The sequence below is a fragment of the Equus quagga genome, chromosome 3, assembly GCF_021613505.1.
Source record: "Equus quagga isolate Etosha38 chromosome 3, UCLA_HA_Equagga_1.0, whole genome shotgun sequence".
Lineage (NCBI taxonomy): Eukaryota > Metazoa > Chordata > Mammalia > Perissodactyla > Equidae > Equus > Equus quagga.
The window spans coordinates 62,170,840-62,190,467 of NC_060269.1; the positions used below are offsets into that span (position 1 = coordinate 62,170,840).

At 38.7% G+C, this 19,628-nt stretch overlaps 1 protein-coding gene across 3 annotated transcripts in view; it reads right to left on the reverse strand.

Moving 5' to 3' along the window:
• MSRA (methionine sulfoxide reductase A) overlaps window positions 1-19,628 on the reverse strand; it is a 385,457-nt gene that overhangs the window by 181,239 nt on the left and 184,590 nt on the right. For all 3 annotated transcript variants that reach the window (XM_046657450.1, XM_046657451.1, XM_046657452.1), the window contains exon 3: window positions 8,095-8,214. In XM_046657450.1, the coding sequence (XP_046513406.1) occupies window positions 8,095-8,214 (120 nt within the window). The remainder of the gene's footprint in view (window positions 1-8,094; window positions 8,215-19,628) is intronic.

Here is a 19,628-nt window from a genome sequence, read left to right on the forward strand (position 1 = left end):
GTCAATAACTTAGTAATTTACCTTGACTGACATTGAAATGAGTACAATAAGACTTACTATGCACTAAAAAAGAGATTTAATGTAGTCTGCAAGGAATTTATCAAGAATTTTACATTGCTTGGTAAAATCTGCTAATAACAGAACTCATCACTACTTTGAAGAATGGGATCATTAACCTCATGTAAGATACATAGACATGTACATCCACCCAAACACTTCAGAAATGAAGTCAAACTAAAAAAGTATACTGAGTTGATTTGTATTAGGGGGAAATTATTCAATGCTTTGTTAGAGCTCTTAAGCATCAAGGAAATAAAGATATGAATTTGTAGAAGGGGGTGGATATGACCTCTAAGAACAGAGAAGAGGAAAAGAAGAAAATGGCTTCCATTTGTCCTACCACGTGCACATTCTGTGAGCTGACCCCAGTCCTCCGCCAAGCGAAGCTTCATGATGCATCACTTTTATCTTTAACATGCCCAAGACCCTGAGTGACAGAAAGTGTATGCCCTCATTTTCTAGAGTACTTCTGATCTAAAATAATTTTATTTTCAAATAAGAACCTCACCACAACTCTGCTGGCTTCATAAAGCAGCACTCCCTTCATTCTACAGGAGAGGTAACCGAGTCCAGGCAGTGAAATGGCCTGGGCATCGACACCACTGGAAGGTGACGTGAGGGCCCCCACAGTCTGCTCCTCCCAGACCCAGGCTCCTACTTGGGACTTCTGTTGAACACACTGCCTGAAACTCCACCAGAGTATTCTGTTGACAAAGAACGTGTCTGGGCCTCAGGTTTTCCGTGGTGATTGTATAAATCTCACTTATGAGAAAAAGTTATAGAGTCTCTTTCATGCTTCTGGTTTTGGTGCCACGTGGTTGTGCAGATTTCTAAGAGCTTATGAATAGACTAATAAACATGGAATTGTTCTGAACATCTGTAAGCAAAATACGAAAAGATATTACCCAGTGAATGAACATCCTGGGTTTTCTTGCCAGAAATGGGGTTATTTGTGTATTAGGCTAATGCACTGAAATTAACCCAGAATGCTTACCCATTGCAGAATGTCTTTTCATATTTTCATCTGTATAGCTGTTATTACAAAATGTAAGAATAATTCTCTATCAGGGTATTCAGGAATCTGAATAGCTCAATTACTTCTAAAATCAACGTAGTAAAGCAACAGCCAGTTAATCAGCTGGTTTGCATAACAAACGTTTGGGGGAGTTTGTGTGTTTGTGTGTATGTGTGTGCACACACATGTGTGTGTTTATGTGTGTAAAGAGAAAGCCAGGGTCAGCGTAACTCTTTCAAATAAATGTGAAAGAAGAAGCTTTATTTGACCATAGAGAAAGGATTCTGGAAGACAGGTACTAGCAATATTCAACTTTGCATCAGAAAGAACCCTCCCCTAGCACCTAGCACAATGTCTTGCATGTGGTACATTCCCAATAAATGGTGTATTTAATTTATTCAGGAAAGCCTATATGAAATTTAGGGTCTTCATGGCTACCATTCCAGATTTCCATGGGTTTGCTAGAGTCAGGCATATGGCTTTTAAGAAACAGCAAATGAATGAATAAATCCCTGGAAATCAATTTAGAAACAGAACAGCGGCCACTAAGACTCCAATTATTTCTTAGCACATCTCCTGGAGACAGATCTGAAACACAGCAAGAAACGGAGGCCTGACAGTGGCTGTGAGGGATGCTCCACTGCATCCAAGCTGAGACTGGGTTCTTGGTGCAAGAGCTGGTGGTGGGCAGCTCTCAGAGGACTCCGAATTCAGGCCTAAAACATGTGGGAGAGGCAACTGTCTCAGCCTGTGAGCTCCAGGTTCAGTGCTAATTGAGGGATCCGAGGAAGGTAAGTTGAAGTGGCTGCTAACAGGAGGATGGTCACTTCTAAAACAGATTTCAATGACATGATGGACACACGTGAGGGTCACGGAGTCTCCAGGGAAATGCAAAGAGGCAATCACAGCCTTTGGAAAATCCTAGAAGTCTGGCTTCTGACTCTCAGCTTTGAAGGCCAAAATTCCATTTTTATCATTTAATTCAACCCAAGGTTAATCCAATCTGGCGAGAATGACCTGTGTAGCCTAAACTCACAATAGACTGAGATACACATCTCAGACTGGCATTTAATTGAATCTGAAATGAGAATTAGAACTGTCTGGCTGACCAACCTGCTCTCATTGTATCTTCTTTCTGAAATAATCTCCAAGGGAGAACAAAAGATGACAAGTTTCTAGAGTGTGGATCATAACAAGAGGAGTTAGTGATAGAAGCGTCACGGTGTCAGGCTCGGGGAGTCTGTCCAGCAGCCAGACCTTACAGAGCACCCCATAAAGTGCCAGCAGGACTCCCCCTTTCCCAGGCTGTCCTGGCTGCCCAGCCTCCCTGCTGAGGTCCTCTCTTCTCCCTTTCGCATATGTCAGGGCATTCCATGAGGTCCTAGGGACCTGGAAGCCAAGCCCTCCTCTAAGTGACTGCCTTCTCCACTCTGATGCTTTACAGGCTTAGGTTATGCTTCCTTCTCAAAGGGCAACTTTACTGCAAATTCTTGAGGAACCGTTGTCTGCTTGTACCTTTTACACATGGCAGGTTCAGGTCTCACACAGATCATAGCACGTCACAGACCCACTGGTGAGCCATTAATGAAAGTTCTGCTTACATGTCAGAGCCAACTCTATCCGTGTGTCACCATGGGGGTCACCTCCTCTCCTGGCTGTCACTAGAAGCCCTATATCTTTTCTACATGCCTAACTGCAACGCCAGCTTAGGTTTCAGAATCACCAACCCATCAGCAGCCACACAGAAATACCATTCAGAAATTAACATACATCCTGTCTGGATATAAGCCTGCTGTTACAGCCACCTGCACGCTCACTTGCTCACTCATCCCCTGAGCTGTGCATACCCACTAGCGAGTGCACATGACAAACTTCGTCCAATGGTCTGGTTTCATGACTTGTGATTACCCACCTGTGTGCCAAGACGATGCTTGTGGAAGCTATGACATTCGTTATCATGTGAAAGTTGGGGGTGGGAGCTCGGGGGAGTGACAGAGCTAGCCCTGTGGATTTTGGGAACCCCCTCCAGAGTGCTACTCCTATAATTCTGGCACCTGCCCCAGGAAACCAAATGATACCTTAGGCTCAAGTGTACTGCGGTATGAGAGAAGGAATCCGGCACGCAGTCCAGGTCCTTAGCCTTCTTCTCTTGAATGAGTGAATAAATAAATAAATACCTTTACAAAAGACCCCTGATTGTGACCAAAGTTTTACAAACTTAATTACAAGAGCAAGCAATTTTGAAATTAATGCAAATACTGGAGCAGAGACTAGTATTTCTCTCACACAAAACCTCAGCAATTATTACTCCGCATCTTAGCGGAGACTTGGTTTTTCTTGCAAGGCAGACTCCTTCAGGGCTGACTTGTTCAACAAGGCTTTGAGCACCCGAGGCCTCAGAGGGGAGGCCTCACCAGTATAACCTGCCTTCTGTCTCCTCATCCTCTCCTCAGTCAAAAATCTTTAATTAGCTGGTTACCATAATTACTCTAGCTAGGGACCTTGTTTGTTCTCCTTCCCTGCTATTCCCAGGGACCTGAGGCTCTATCACTTCTGTGCCAGAGGGACCTTTCTATCACAGCTTCTCTCTGCCTTTTTGTTTTTCCCTTTCATGATCAGAACAAAAAAGCCTGGGGAAAGAAATCATCTCTCCTTCTGTGTCTGGGTAAGACCCTATAACTATCTCTTCCCAATCAGGAACACGTTTCCATGACAACCATGCTTCCCGATGCCATCGCTAACTTAGCAGGCAGTGCTCACATCAAACAGCAAGTTCTTTACCAGCCTCCGTGGTTTCTGTACTTCACCATTGCTACAGGCCGCTAACACACCGGCTGTTTGCATGAACTGTATCTTAAAAGGGTTTGTCCTTTTTCCTTCTAAGCATCAGAAAGACAAAAAAAAAAAAACTGCTTGCAATTTTCCTTAGTAACCATTAAAAAGCACAAAAATATATTAAAAAGCACAGTAGAGGGACAGACATGAAAGAGATTGTGTGACTTGGTGAAGGGAAGTGTGAAAAGATGAATGGAGAGTCCCTGGGACACGATGACAGCTGGGTGACTTACACCATGGTCAATGGCGTCCACTTTGAGCTGCAAGCTAATGAGGTTGGGATTCCTGCTACAGATGACCTTGGGTAAGTCACTTTTCCTCTCTGAGCCTCAACACTCTCCTCTTCACAAGACAGAACCTGAGACGCTTCATGGGGCTGTTGGGAAGATTAGATGGGAAAAAAAAGCAAAGATTCAGAAAGCGCGTGTCCTAGCATCTGGTACACAGTAGGAGGTCAACAAAGGGAAATTATCCTGTTGTCATTGTGAAGGCAGGAGTTGAACAGGAAGAGTTTGAGCAAACAAGCACTCCCGATCTTCTGACTGGTCGTCAGCATTTTGCTGGTGGAGAATAACTGTATCAGTAGCAGATACTTGGGGATTTTCTGAGCAACTTTTCCTCTTAGGCTATTAAGTCATGTCTGCAATTACAGGAAGGAATCCATTCATTTCCGTTCCTGAGACTTAAGAGGACACACCTGGGCAATCTCCCGGGTTCATCTGGCTCTCTCTATTTATAGCTCTGCGTAAGCATTTGTTTAATTTTGAAAGAGAAGCAACGAAAAAAACATGGATTAACCATTAAAACATTTGTTTGACATTCCACATTCTCAACACCAATTAGAATATTTCCATTCTTCTCTAGAGGAAAGAAAAACAAGAATATGTAGATTTTTATAATATTTTCATTGTTGCACAGCTCAAATTTCATTTAAAAATCAGAATTCGTACTGTAGCAAACAAATCAACATGCTCATTATTGAACAAACTCTCATTCTCCAACTCCTCCACCGCCTTCATTCCCAGGGCCCTGAGAGCTGAGAGGGCCCAGCACAAATGACGCCAATTCAAACCTTTATTTTAGAAAGATAAAACTGTTTACATATTTTTCAATTCCAATACTGTCAACATGGTGGACTATATATCTAGATAAACCCTCCCAATTAAGAACTCTTAAGATAGTGTATAAACTATACTTTAAAAAAATGTGTTTTACAGTATGAACGTTCCTCAAAAATTTAAACACAGAACTATCCTATGATCCAGCAACTTCTCTTCTGGTTATATAGCCAAAGGAAACAAAATCAGTATCTTGAAGAAATATCTGTGTTCCCAGGTTCACTGCAGCACTGTTCATAACAGCCAAGATATGGAAACGACCTAAGTGTCCATCAGCGGAGGAATGGCTAAAGAAGACATGGTTATACATATACAACGGAATATTATTCAGCCTTAAAAATAAAGGAAACCCTGACATTTCCGACAACATGGATGAATCTGGAGGACGTAATGCTAAGTAAAATAAGGCACAGAAAAAAAACCTGCATGATCTCTGTTTTCTCAGACAAGGGAAACAAAAGAAAAAATAAACAAGTGGGACTTCATCAGACTAAAGAGCTTCTGCAAGGCAAGAGAAACTAGGATCAAAACAAAAAGACAACCCATCAATTGGGAGAAAATATTTGCAAATCACATATCCGATAAGTGGTTAATCTCCATAATACACAAGGAACTCACACAACTGAACAACAAAAAAACAGTCCAATCAAAAAATGGGAAGAGGATATAAACATTTTTCCAAAAAAGATATACAGATGGCCAATAAACACATGAAAAGATGCTCAACATCACTAATCATCAGGGAAATGCAAATCAAAACTACACTAAGATACCACCTTACATCTGTTAAAATGGCTATAATCACTAAGACTAAAAATAATAAATGTTGGAGAGGGTGTGGAGAAAAGGGAACCCTCATACATTGTTGGTGGGAATGCAAACTAGTGCAGCCACTATGGGAAACAGTATGGAGATTCCTCAAAAAACTAAAAATAGAAATACTGTATGACCCAGCTATCCCACTACTGAGTATCTACCCAAACAACCTGAAATCAACAATCCACACGCATCCCTGAGTTCATTGCAGCAACATACACATCCCTATGTTCATTGCAGCACTATTCACAATAGCCAAGACATGGAAACAATCCAAGTGCCCATCGTACGATGATGGGATAAAGAAGACATGGTATATATACAAGTAGAATACTACTCAGCCATAAAAAAAAGACAAAATCATCCTATTTGAAACAACATGGAAGGACCTAGAGGGAATTATGCTAAGCGAAATAAGCCAGACTGAGAAAGACAAACACCAGATGATTTCACTCATATGTGGAATATAAACAAACACATGGACAAAGAAAACAGTTCAGTGGTTACCAGGGGAAGAGGAATAAGGGGTGGGCACAGGGGGTGAAGGGGAGCACCTATGTGGTGACAGACAAGAAATAACATACAACTGAAATTTCACAATGATGTAAACTACTATGAACTCAAATTAAAAAAAATTTTTTTTAAGTAAACGGAGTTAAATTAATTGGTTTCTGCATTTACCTATTCAATCAATGTAAACACAGTTTAGAACATTGATTGTGTTCCTGGGGGGAAAAAAAAAAGCCCTACATGATCTCTCTTATATGTGGAATCTAAAAAAATTAAAGTTCTAGAAGCAGAGAGTAGAATGGTGGTTACCAGGGGCAGGAGTAGGAGGAAATGGGGAGATAATGGTCAAAGGGTACAAACTTTCAGTTATGTAGGATGAATTATTCTAGAGACCTAATGTACACAATGGTGGCATAGTTCATAATACTGTATTGTATACTTGAAATTTGCTGAGAGAGTAGATCAAAGGTACCCTTACCACAAAAAAAGTCTGTGAGGAGATGAACATGTCAGTTAGCTTGACTATAGTAATCATTTCACTATGTATATCAAAACATCATGTTGTACACCTTAAATATACACCATCTTTATTTTAAAAACAAAAGAAATTAAAGAGAAAAAAAATGTGTTTTAAATGTTACCTGAGCTGGAAGAAAAGTAAAAGAAATCTGTGAAGGTCAGAAATAAAAAAAAAAATCCAGAGAGGTTATCTAGTATTTGAGCTAGAATTTGCCATGGGGGTATCTGCCTAACCTGGTCAGCAAACTGTTTTTTCTATAAAAAGCCAGATCATAAATATTGCAGGTTTTGCAGGCCATACAGTCTCTGTCACATCCACTCAGCTCTTCCACTGTGGCATGAAAGCATTTATAGATAACATATAAATAAATAGGTATGGCTTTGTTTCAATAAAACCTTATTTACACAAACAAGCAGTGGGCAAGATTTAGTCTGCAAGCCACAGTTTGCCAATCCCTTCATTAGAGCCTGGCTTTTAATGTTTTCCCTCAAGAAAACATGTCTGATATACAACATGTTTGTCTCATGTGGTTGACTGTTGCAGTAATGATACCAATTTCTTTGCATCTCCCTGTACACCTGCCTGTGGAGAGTCCCGCTCACATTGACTCCGGGCTAGACCGTGTGACTTCCTTTGGCCAATGGGGTGATAATAAATGTGACACAACAGAGGCTGGAAAACTGCTAGCAGAATGAGGCTTGTCCTCCCTTGCTACTCCTGGGATCTCTGCACCCACCACCATGTGAATTAGCCCAGGTCATACGTGTTCCATCATCCCCATCAGCCCAGCCAACAGCAAGCACTGACAGCCAGCACCAATTGCCAGACATATGAATGAAGCCATCCTAGACCAACTGGTCCCCAGGCAGCCCACTAGTTGACGGGTATCACACGAGTGAGCCCAGATGAGACCAGCAGAAGAACCGCCAAGCTGAGCCCAGCCTAAATTGCTAGAATCATAAGCTAGTAAATGACTATTTTAGGGATTAAGTTTTGAGGTGATTGTTCTAAGGCAAAAACTAAATGATACATTCCATAGAAAGCTTATTATCTTCCACAAATATAAAGTGAGAGGCCAACAAGTGTACTTACAGAAATGAGAAAGAGAGACTGAGGAAACACACAAAAAACTATATGTCCATTTTAAAGATCTTATCGCCTTCCAGCAGGTGCACGCCCTTCCTCGTTCCTAGCAATATGACAGAACAAATTCTTCCTACCTGAGCAGACTTCTTTATAAGTAGGATTGGGAGTGTAGCCTCCTGCAAAGCCAACTTGAGTGGAATACACTCCTTTCAGGGTCCAGAATTTCCTTTCGGCTCCCCAGAAACAACCCATTCCTAAGGAAAACATAAGATATTGATTAGTCCTTTATCAAAAACAAGGTGGTCATTGCATATTAGAAGCCCTGTTACACTAGAAGGGAAGTTGTTCCCGTCATTTGGTAACAAAAAATGACAGAGATTTTATCTTTTAAAGGCGTTTCTAACAATTAAAACTAATTTTATTTAGGGTTTTCCGCATAGAATGCCTCTTGCTTTAGTTGTGCAAAAACGTAGAAAGCCTCAGATTTTAATGGAGTTAGTAAAGCTACACCTTTCAAAATAACATAGTAAAAAGATAGCTGCATTTGATGAATGATTTCCACACTCAATTCATTACAGACTCGTCGAAACATAATAGCTTGTTTTAATAGTAGTAACCTATTTAATGATCAGCATCTAGGTAAAACTTTAAAAATAATTCCAGGAGCTGGTCCAGTGGTGTAGTGGTTAAGTTCATGCACTATGCTTCAGTGGCCTGAGGTTTGCAGGTTTGGATCATGGGCGTGGACCTACACACCGCTCATCAAGCCACACTGTAGCAGCATCCCACATACAAAATGGAGGAAGATGGGCACAGATGTTAGCTCAGGGCCAATCTTCCTCACCAATAATAATAATAATAATAATTCTAACCAAGAAAGGTAACACTAAATTACTGCTTGAAATGGGAAAACTTCCCAGAATCAACACAGATTAACACAGTATTTAATTAACAGTTTCACATATGTGTTCAGTTTTTAAAAATTGAAGTCATTATAAATTTTCAGGTGATAAATCACTGCTCACCAAAAAGAACATTTTTCTGAGTTATATTACTGAATATAACGAATGTGGAAAGAGAGAGAAGGGAGAAGGCAAGGAAGGAGGACACAAGGACAAAGAAACACAAAAATAACATTCCACTCAACTAGCAAACATTATGCCCACACTAGTAGCTACTGGATTCCTTTGAACACATGACAAAAACCCAGACCCATCTCCCAAGAATGCACATACTTACACACATCGAAAATGTTGCATTGTATGTCCTTGGGCTCCAAATTAAAAAACCTTCATTTTCCACCGTGAGTTTCTACACTGTCCACAACCGCTATTCTGTGACCAATTTCTAGATGTAAACAAGATGACTGCCTCACTCAAGTTTCATGTGGCCTTATTAAGTCATACATAATTAAGGTCTTGAGAAGTACAATAGTCGGCAAATTAATTTATGCCTCCTACTTCTACAATCACGAGATTTGTTAGGTTTGATGACAGAGCTGAAAGAAAAATTAGATGGAAGTTTACTGAAATTCTTGACACTTGCTAATGTTCTACCTTAAAAATTCAGAGCAACAATAACCAAAGACAAATGTGCATAATGTTATACACTGCACACAAATATATTTGCTCAAATGTAGGGGGGAAAACACTAACCAAAAATAAGTTAACAGTTAAAAAGTACGATAGAGTCAAATGATGAAATTGAATGCAGTAAAAAAATTGCTGTTGTGATAACAATGCAACATGGAAATATGTATATAATATCATAATCACCTAAGGTTAAATTTAAAAAGAAAAACATACAATTACATGCACGTTTTATACAACTATGAAAAAATAGTCACACCAAAATAGACTAGAAGGAAATACACAAAGTTATAACCATGATTGTATTACAGTGGTGAGAATATAGAAATAATTTTTCATGTTTCAAGTTTTTCTGTAATAGGTTCATATTACTTTAAAGTGAAAAATATATACACTTTTAAAAGGAAAGCAAAAAATTAAGAGAAAAACATAGGAATACACACTGTTTGAGTTACACACTGCTAAATACCATTTTTCCTGTTTACAAGTGAACTGTTTGCTGCTGGTGAATATAACTAAATATTGACTGAGTATTTATAAAAATTGAGTATCCTCAAGTCTCTGCAACAAGGACTCACTATTAATTTTACTTTGTTGCATTCCTGGGATGAAGGAATTATATTAGTCAGGGTTCTCCATAGAAACAGAACCAATAGGATATAGAGAGAGAGATTTATTATGAGGAATTAGCCTCCAATTATGGAGACTGAGAAGTCCCATGATCTACAGTCTGCAAGGTGGAGATCCAGGAAAGCTGGTACTATAATTCCAGTCCAAACTCGCAGGCCTGGGAACCAAAGGAGCCGATGTAAGTCCCGCTCCAAGGCTAAAGGCGTGAGAACCAGGAGCAGCAATGACCTAGAGCAGAAGATGGACGTCCCAGCTCACAGAGCCTGAACTCACCCTTCCTCTGCCACACTCAATGGATGGGGTGGTGTCCACCCACATTGGTGAGGGGATCTTCTTTACTCAGTCTACCGATTCAAATGCCAGTCTCTTCCAGAAACACCCTCACCGACACATCCACAAATGATGTTTTACCAGCTATCTGGGCACCCCTTAACCAGGTCAAGTTGACACATAAAATTGACCATCACAGGAATGATGACAGGGGATCTCTGGAAAGAGGTAAAAAGTGAGCTGGGCAGCATTACTGAACATAGAGGCCACAAAGGCAGCTGGAGTTGTGCAGTGTTCCACGCAGAAGGCACCCCAGCCCCTGTAGTTCAGAAGTCTGCAGGGTTCGTTGAATAAAATACTCCTGTATCACGCGATGACTAACAGTGATGGTACCAAAAAGTATTGCAAGCCTTCAGTATTCTATGCACAAGGTACATGACGGGCTATTTGAGCGGCCAGACTACTCTGACCATTGTCTAGAGTCCCACACAGACAGCCCCTCTAAATCTTCACTAGATCCTCATGGTACAAATTTATAAAACTGAAAATGATTTTGGCCAAACAAAACAAAACATTTGTTGCAAGCAGAGAGATATTGAATCCCCTTTTGTTGTTTAATAGGGATCAAGAAAAGACCTCTGCTGGAGGGAGGATAACCCAGCTCCAGCGGGACAAAGCCCTCAGATGGGCCATGTGGCTGAAATCACGTGTCAGGCACATGGGGTATAATCAGTGTAAAAATTTCTAGAGAGGTACTTAACCTAGGATAGGAGCTGTTGTAAGATTAAAACTCCTCCTTGAGGCAATCAGATGTTTTACCTAGTGCCTCCAGTATATCCTAAGCATTCTATATTTGGTTTTGAGAGAAAGAGAGCGAGAGAGAGCATTTAAACAAAGAAAACAAGTTTATTTATGGCAGAATTTCTCAGAACTTGAACAGTCTAGAAAATAACATGAATATCATTAAAGAAGATATAGTATGTGCTATTTTCTTTAAAATATCTTCTATTTTTAAACTTTTATTATAAAGACAGAAAAAACACACAAAACAAATGCATATTATTAGGCCAACATCCTTGTAACCACCACCCAGGTCAAGATACAGACCTTTGCCATCCCTCCAGAAATCCGTCCTTGTATCACCTCACAATCACCACTCCCTTCCTTCCCCCAAAAGAAACCACTATTTGGCTTTTATAGTAATCACTTCCTTATGTTTCTTTAAATTTTTATCACTCAAAGTGTCCATCCTGATATTGTTTGGTCTTGCTCATTTTTTAATACTTGATATGTCTTTAAGATCTTTTAATCAAGTTCCCTGTCCATTCTTTTTCTTTTAATTTATCCATCGAAGAAAACATGGGCCACTTGACCTGCAGAGTTTCCCACAATATGGATTTTGCCAACTGCATTCTCACGGTGCAATTCAACTTGTTCCTCCACCCTCATATTTCCTACTAATTTGCAGCTGGATCCCAAAGCTTGATCAGACTCAGATTTCAAGCTTTGGCAAATCTATAAGTTAATCTATACAATCTATAATTTAAAAAAAATTTTCTAGCTTTATTGAGAAACAGTTGACATATAACATTGTGTAAGTTTAAGGTATCCAATGTGATGATTTGACACGCATGTTTATTGTGAAATGATTAGAAAAACAAGGTTAGTTAACACATCCATCACCTCACATAATTACAATTTTTCTTGTAGTAAGAACATTTAAGATCTACTCCCTTAGCAACTTTCAAGTACAAAGTACAATATTATTAATGATAGTCACCATGCTGAATATTAGATCCCCCAGAATTATTCATCTTCTAATTGGAAGTTTGTACCCTTTGACCAACATCTCCCCATGTTCCCCACCTGCCAGCTCCGGGCAACCACCATTCTACTCTCTATTTCTGCATCTGGCTTTCTTTAAGTTCCGATATAAGTGAGATCATACAGTATTCGTCTTCCTCTACCTGACTCATTTCACTTAGCATAACACCCTCAAGGTCCATCCATGTTGTCACAAATAGCAGGATTTCCTTCTTTTTTACGGCTGAATAATGGTCTCACACACACACACATACCACATCTTCTTTATCCATTAATACATTGATGGACATTTAGGTTGTTTCCACGTCTTGGCTATTGTGAATAATGCTGCAATGAATTAAGGGTGCAGATATCCCTTCAAGATAGTGATTTCATTTCCTTCAGATATATACCTAGAGACAGGATTGCTTGATCATATGGTAGCTCTATTTTTAATTTTTGAGGAACCTGCATACTGTTTTCCATAGTGGCTTCACCAATTTACGTTCCTACCAACAGTGTGCTAGGGTTGCCTTTCCTCCACATCCTTGCCAATACTCGTTACCTTTTGTCTTTTCGGTTAATAGCCATTTAACAGATGAGAGGTGACATCTCACTGTGGTTTTGATTTGCATTTTCCTGATGATTAGTGATGCTGAGCATCTTTTCATGTGCCTGTTGGCCATTTGTATGTCTTCTTTGGAAAATGTCTATTCAGGTCCTCTGCCTATTTTTAATCACATTATTTGTTTCTTTGGTATTCAGTCATATGAGCTCGTTATGTATTTTGGATATTAACCCCTTATCTGATATATGGTTTGCAAATGTTTTTTCCACTCCACTGTCTCTTCGTCTGTTGATTGTTTCTGTTGCCATGCAGAAGCTTTTAGTTTGATGCAATCCCACTTGTTTATTTTTGCTTTTTTTGCTTGTGTTCTTGGTGTCATATCCAAAATATCTGCCAAGACAAATGTCAAGGAGCTTTCTCTCTCTGTTTTCTTCTAGGAGTTTTATGGTTTTAGGTCTTACGTTCAAGTCTTCAATCCATTTCAAGTTAATTTCTGTGAGTAGTGTAAGATAGGGGCCCGGTTTCATTCTTTTGCATGTGGACATCCATTTTTCTCAACATCATGTATTTAAAAGACTATCTTTTCCCCCACTGAGTATTCTTGGCTCCATTGTCAATTATTAGTTGACCATATATGTGTGGGTTTATTTCTGGAGCTCTCTATTCTTTTTTTTTTTTAAGGTTGGCACCTGAGCTAACATCTGTTGCCAATCTTTCTTTATTTATTTATTTTTCTTCTTCTTCTCCTCCCCAAAGCCCCCCAGTACATAGTTGTATATTCTAGCTGTAGGTTGTGCAAGGGCTCTCTATTCTATTCCATTGGTCTATGTGTCTGTTTTAATTGCAGTATCACACTGGTTTTTGTTTTTGTTTTTGTTTTTTTGAGGAAGATTAGCCCTGAGCTAACATCTGCCACCAATCCTCCTCTTTTTGCTGAGGAAGACTGGCCCTGAGCTAACATCGGTGACCATCTTCTTCTATTTTATGTGGGATGCCTGCCATAGCATGGCTTGACAAGTGGTGCATAGGTCTGCACCAGGGAACCAAACCAGTGAACCCCAGGCCACTGAAGTGGAATATGCAAACTTAACCACGGCACCACTGGGTCGGGCTCAGTACCATACTGTTTTGATTACTACAGCTTTGTCAAAAAACTTGAAATCAGAAAGTGTGATGCCTCCAGCTTTGTTCTTCTTTCTCAAAATTGTTTTGGCTATTTGGGGTCTTTTGTGGTTCCACACAAACTTTAGGATTGCTTTTTCTATTTCTGTGAAAAATGACACTGGAATTTTGAGATTGAGTTTGATATGGGATTGCATTGAATCTGTTGATGGCTTTGGGTAGTGTGGACATTTTAACAATATTAATTCTTCCAATCCTTGAACATGGGCTCTCTCTCTACTTCGTTGTGTCTTCTTCAATTTCTTTCACCAATATCTTAAAGTTTTCAGGGTACAGATTTTTACTTCCTTGGGTAAATCTATTCCTACGTATTCTATTGTTTTTGATGCTATTGTGAGTAAGATTGTTTTCTTTATTTCTTTTTCAGATATTTGACTGATTGGAGCTAGCCCCGTGGCAGAGTGGTTAAGTTCAGGCACTCTGCTGCAGGCGGCCCAGTGTTTCGTTGGTTCGAATCCTGGGCGCAAACATGGCACTGCTCATCAAACGACGCTGAGGTGGCGTCCCACATGCCACAACTAGAAGGACCCACAACGAAGAATATACAACTATGTACCGGGGGGCTTTGGGGAGAAAAAGGAAAAAAATAAAATCTTGGGAAAAAAAAGAAAGAAAGACGACTGATTTTTTGTGTGTGATTTTGTATCCTGCAACTTTACCAAAATCATTGATTCTAATAGTTTTTTGGTAAAGTCTTCAGGGTTTTCTACATATAAGATCATGTCATCTGCAAACAGAGACAACTTTCCTTCTTCCTTTCTGATAGTATGCCCTGTATTTCTTTTTCTTGCCTAATCACTCTGGCCATGCCTTCCAGTACTATGTTGACTAGGAGTGTTGAGAGTGGGCATCCTTGTCTTGTTTCCAATCTGAAAAGCTTTCAGATTTTCATCATTAAGTATGACATTAGCTGTGAGTCTGTCATAAATGGCCTTTATTATGTTGAGGTATGTTCCTTCTATACCTCCCCAAATTTGTTAGAGCTTTTATCTTGAAAGGGTGTTGAATTTTGGCAAGCGCTTTTTCTGAGTCTATTGAGAGAGTCATGTCATTTTTATCTTTCATTCTATTAATGTGGTGTATCACGTTTATTGATTTGCATATGTTGACCTATCCTTGAATCCCAGGGATAAATCCCACATAATCATGGTGTATGAACCTTTTAATGTCCTGTTTTGGTTTGCTAATACTTTTTGAGAATTCCTGCATCTATATTCTTCATCGATATGAGCCTGTAGTTTTCTTGTAGCATCCTTATCTGGCTTAGGTATCAAGGTAATACTGGCCTTATAAAGTGAGTTTGGGAATGTTCTCCCCTCTTCAATTTTTTGGAAGAGTTTGAGAAGGACTGGCATTAATTCTTCTTAAATATTTGGTAGAATTCACCAGTGAAGCCATCTGGTCCTTGGCTTTTCTTTGTTGGTTTTTGATACTGCCTCAATCTCCTTAGTTGGCTTGTTCAGATTTTCTATTTCTTCATGATTTAGTCTTGGTAGGCAGTATATTTCTAGGAATTTATCCGTTTCCTCTTGGTTACCCAATTTATTGGCATATAATTTTTCACAGTAGTCTCCTATGATCCTCTTTACTTCTGTAGCATCAGTTGTAATGTCTCCTCTTTCATTTACACTTTTGTTAATTTGAGCCCTCTGGGTTTTTGTTTTCATTTTTGTTTTTTTGGTTAGTCTAGCAGAAGGTTTGTTGATTCTGTTTATCTTTTCAAAAAACCAACTCTCAGTTTCATTGATTTTTTTCTATCATCTTTCTATTCTCTATTTCATTTATTTTTGCTCTCATCTTTATTATTCCCTTCCTCTTGCTAACTTTGGGCTTAGTTTGTCCTTCTTTCTCTAAATCTTTGAGGTGTAAAGTTATGTTAATTTGATATCTTTCTTTTTCCTTAATGTAGGCCTTTATTGCTATAAACTTCCTATTAGAAGTACTTTTGCTGCATCCTATAACTTTTGGTATTTGTGTTGCCATTTTCATTTGTCTCAAAATCCTTTTGATTTCCTCTTCAGCTCAGGAGTGTGTAGTTTAATTTCCATGCATTTTTGAATTTTTCAGTTTTCCTATTATTTACTTCTACTTTTCTACTATTGTGTTTGGAAAAGATACTAGATATAATTTCAACTTGCTTAAATTTGTTAAGGCTTGCTTTGTGACCCAACATATGATCTATCTTGGAAAATATTCCATGTGTGCTTGCGAAGAATGTGTATTCTAGCGCTGCTGAATGAAATGCTCTGTATGTCTGTCAGGTACATTTGGTTTATAGCACTATTCAGGTCCACTGTTTCCTTATTAACTATTGGTCTGGTGATCTATCCAATGTTATAAGAGGGGTATTGAAGTCTCCTACTGCTATTGTATTGCTGTCTATTTCCCCTTTCAGTTCTGTTAATATTTGCTTCAAGTATTTAGGTGCTGCAATGTTGGGTACATATATATTTATAACTGTTATATCCTCTTGAAGAATTAATCCCTTTGTCACTACATAGAGACTTTCTTTGTCTCTTGTGACCAATTTTGAATGAAGGTATTATATCTGATATAAGTATATCCACTCCTGCTATCTTTTCATTACCATTACATGGAATATCTTTTCCTATCCTTTCACTTTCTACCTATGTGTTTACTTAAAGCTAAAGTGAGTCTCTTGTAGGCAGAACATTGTTGGATCTGGTTGTTTCTTCCTTTTTTTTTTTTTTTTTTTTTTCTTTTTTTCTCCCCAAAGCCCCCCAGTACATAGTTGGATATTTTTAGTTGTGGGTCCTTCTAGTTGTGGTATGTGGGATGCTGCCTCAGCATGGCCTGATGAGTGGTGCCATGTCCGCGCCCAGGATTTGAACCAGCAAAACCCTGGGCTGCCGAAGTGGAGCACACAAACTTAATCACTCAGCCACAGGGCCAGACTCTGGTTGTTTCTTTTTTTTATCCTTTCAGCCACTTTATCTCTTTTGAAAGGAGAATTTGGTTCATTTATGTTTAAAGTAATTACTGAATGGTAAAGACTTACCACTGCCATTTCATTTATTGTTTTCTGGGGTCTTTTAAATTCCTTTATTCCTTTTCCTCTCATGTCTTCCTTTCTAATTGTCTTTTGTAGTGGTACGCTTTAACATCTTTCTCTTTATCTTTTGTGTAACTACTATAGGTTTTTTCTTTGTGGTTACCATGAGGCTTACATGAAACATCTTATAGGTATAACCCTCTATTTGAAGTTGATAATGCTTACCTTCAATCACATACAAAAACTCTACACCTTCACTTCTCTTCCTCTCACCTTTTAGGCTATTGAGGTCATATTTTACATCTTTTTATATTGTGCATCTGTTAATAAATTATTATAGCTGTAAGTTTTTAAAGTACTATTGTTTTTAACTTTGATACTAGAGTTAAAGTGATTTACACACCTTCATTTAGTATTAGAGTATTCTGCATTTGACTGTATATTTATCTTTACCAGTCAGTTTTATACTTTTATATGCTCTCATGTTGTTACTTAGCATCCTCTCATTTCAACTTGAGGAACTCCCTTTGGCATTTCTTGTAAGGCAGGTGTAGTGGTAATGAACTCTCTTAGCTTCTGTTTTTCTGGGAATATCTTTATTTCCTCTTCATTTCTGAAGGACAGTTTTGCTTGGTATAGTATTCTTGATTGGCAGTTTTTTTCTTTCAGCACTTTGAATATATCATCCCACTGCCTATTGGTCTGCGAGGTTTCTGCAGAGAAATCCAGTGACAGTCTTATGGGGCTTCCCCTGTATATGACAAATCATTTTTCTCTTTCTGCTTTCAAAATTCTCTCCTTGTCTTTGACATTTACATCTAGAATATAAGGTGTCTCAAAGTAATCTTCTTTGGGATCCTTTGCACTTCCTGTACTTTGATGTCTATATTTCTCCCAAGATTTGGGAAGTTTTCAGCTATTATTTATTTAAATAATCTTTCTACTCCTTTCTCTCCTTTATCTCTCTATTCTCCCTATGGGACTCCCATGATATGAATGTTCATTCACTTGAGGGTGTTCCATAATTCACATAAGTTTTCTTCACTTTTCTTCATTCTTTTTTCCTTTTTGTTCCTCTAACTGGCTAATTTCAAATGATTTGCCTTCGAGTTAGCTGATTCTTTCTTCTGAATGAACAAATCTCTTGTCGAAGCTCTCTATTGAATTTTCTGGTTCCATCATTATATTCTTCAGCTCCAGGATTTCTGTTTGTCTCATTTTTATGGTTTTACTTCTTTATTAAATTTCTCATTTTGTTCATGCATTGTTTTCCTAACTTCATTTAGTTGTCTATCTGTGTTCTCTTGCATGTCATTCAATTTCCTTAAGATGATTATTTTGAATTCTTTGTCAGGCAAATTGTAGATCTCCATTTCTTTGTGGTTGGAGCTTTATTAGTTTCCTTTGTTGGTGTCATATTTGCCTGATTCTTCATATTCATATAGCCTTACATTGGTGTCTGTGCACTTGAAGAAGAAAAAACCTCTTTCAGTCTTCAAAAACTGGTTTCTATGTTCTTTGATCAGGAAGCACATAATCTCTAGTCTCTCTTTTTTTGTGATGTTAGCATCCACTGATGCTCAATGCTTAGATGTGTTAATTCCTTGAGGGTTACAAAATAGTGATCTTCTAGTTGTATTTCTTTTTCATTTATTAGTTGAAATATCTTTATAATGAAAAGCTTCCCCTCAACTACTATTTTGTTACTCAGTGGTATAGTTCACAAAAAAAGGGAAGATAAATGTTTGATTATGTAAATTTACTTAGCTCTCTTCAAGATGATGAACTTGCCCACTCCAATGTTGACCAATTAGTTTTTAAAATATAATTATAAACTCATTTATTTAAACATATTTGATATGTTTCACCCTTTCGATTACTCCTCTCAACTAAGCTCTACTTGTCATATATTTTACCAGGGAGAGCCTCTTCAAACTGTCTACTGAGTCCCTTTGAAGTATCCTCCATAGTCTTTTATTGCTTCCTTGCTATCTGGTATGATATGATATTCCAGGTTCATTTTATATATTTCCTACCCCACATCTTGAATCAGCTATTTCTCTAGGAAGCCTTGTTTCTTTAAATAAGAAAAGGCATTTCAAGACCATAATCTGGGTACTAGTGATGCTTTTGCAGTGTGCCCAGCCATGGGACACCAAGAGACCATGTGGCTAAAATTGCCCATCCCATCAAAATCTAAGTCCTGTCAGACCCACCAAATCACGATGTCCAATGAGTGCAGCAACAGTCCATGATAAGATAGAAGTTGTACATCTGGAATCATATGCAAGCAGGACCAGCAGGCATAAGCAAGCCATCTGAATAGGTAGCCAGACTCCCACAGCATCCACCAGGCTTGCACTAACACCACTCTCTCACTTCATGCCTATGGCTATATGGGGATTCTATACAACCAGCTGAAGGACAAGAAAAAGGCTGGATTTTTGGCTGATGGATGGTTGGCTTATTATGTATAAATGAAAGCCAAAAATGCATAGTAGCCACACTGTGATCTCTCTCAGGAGTGGCCATAAAAGATAGTAGTATAGAAAAATCCTCCCAAATGGTGACCTTCAAGCAGTATACCAGTCAGTCATCCACTCGTGTGGGAAA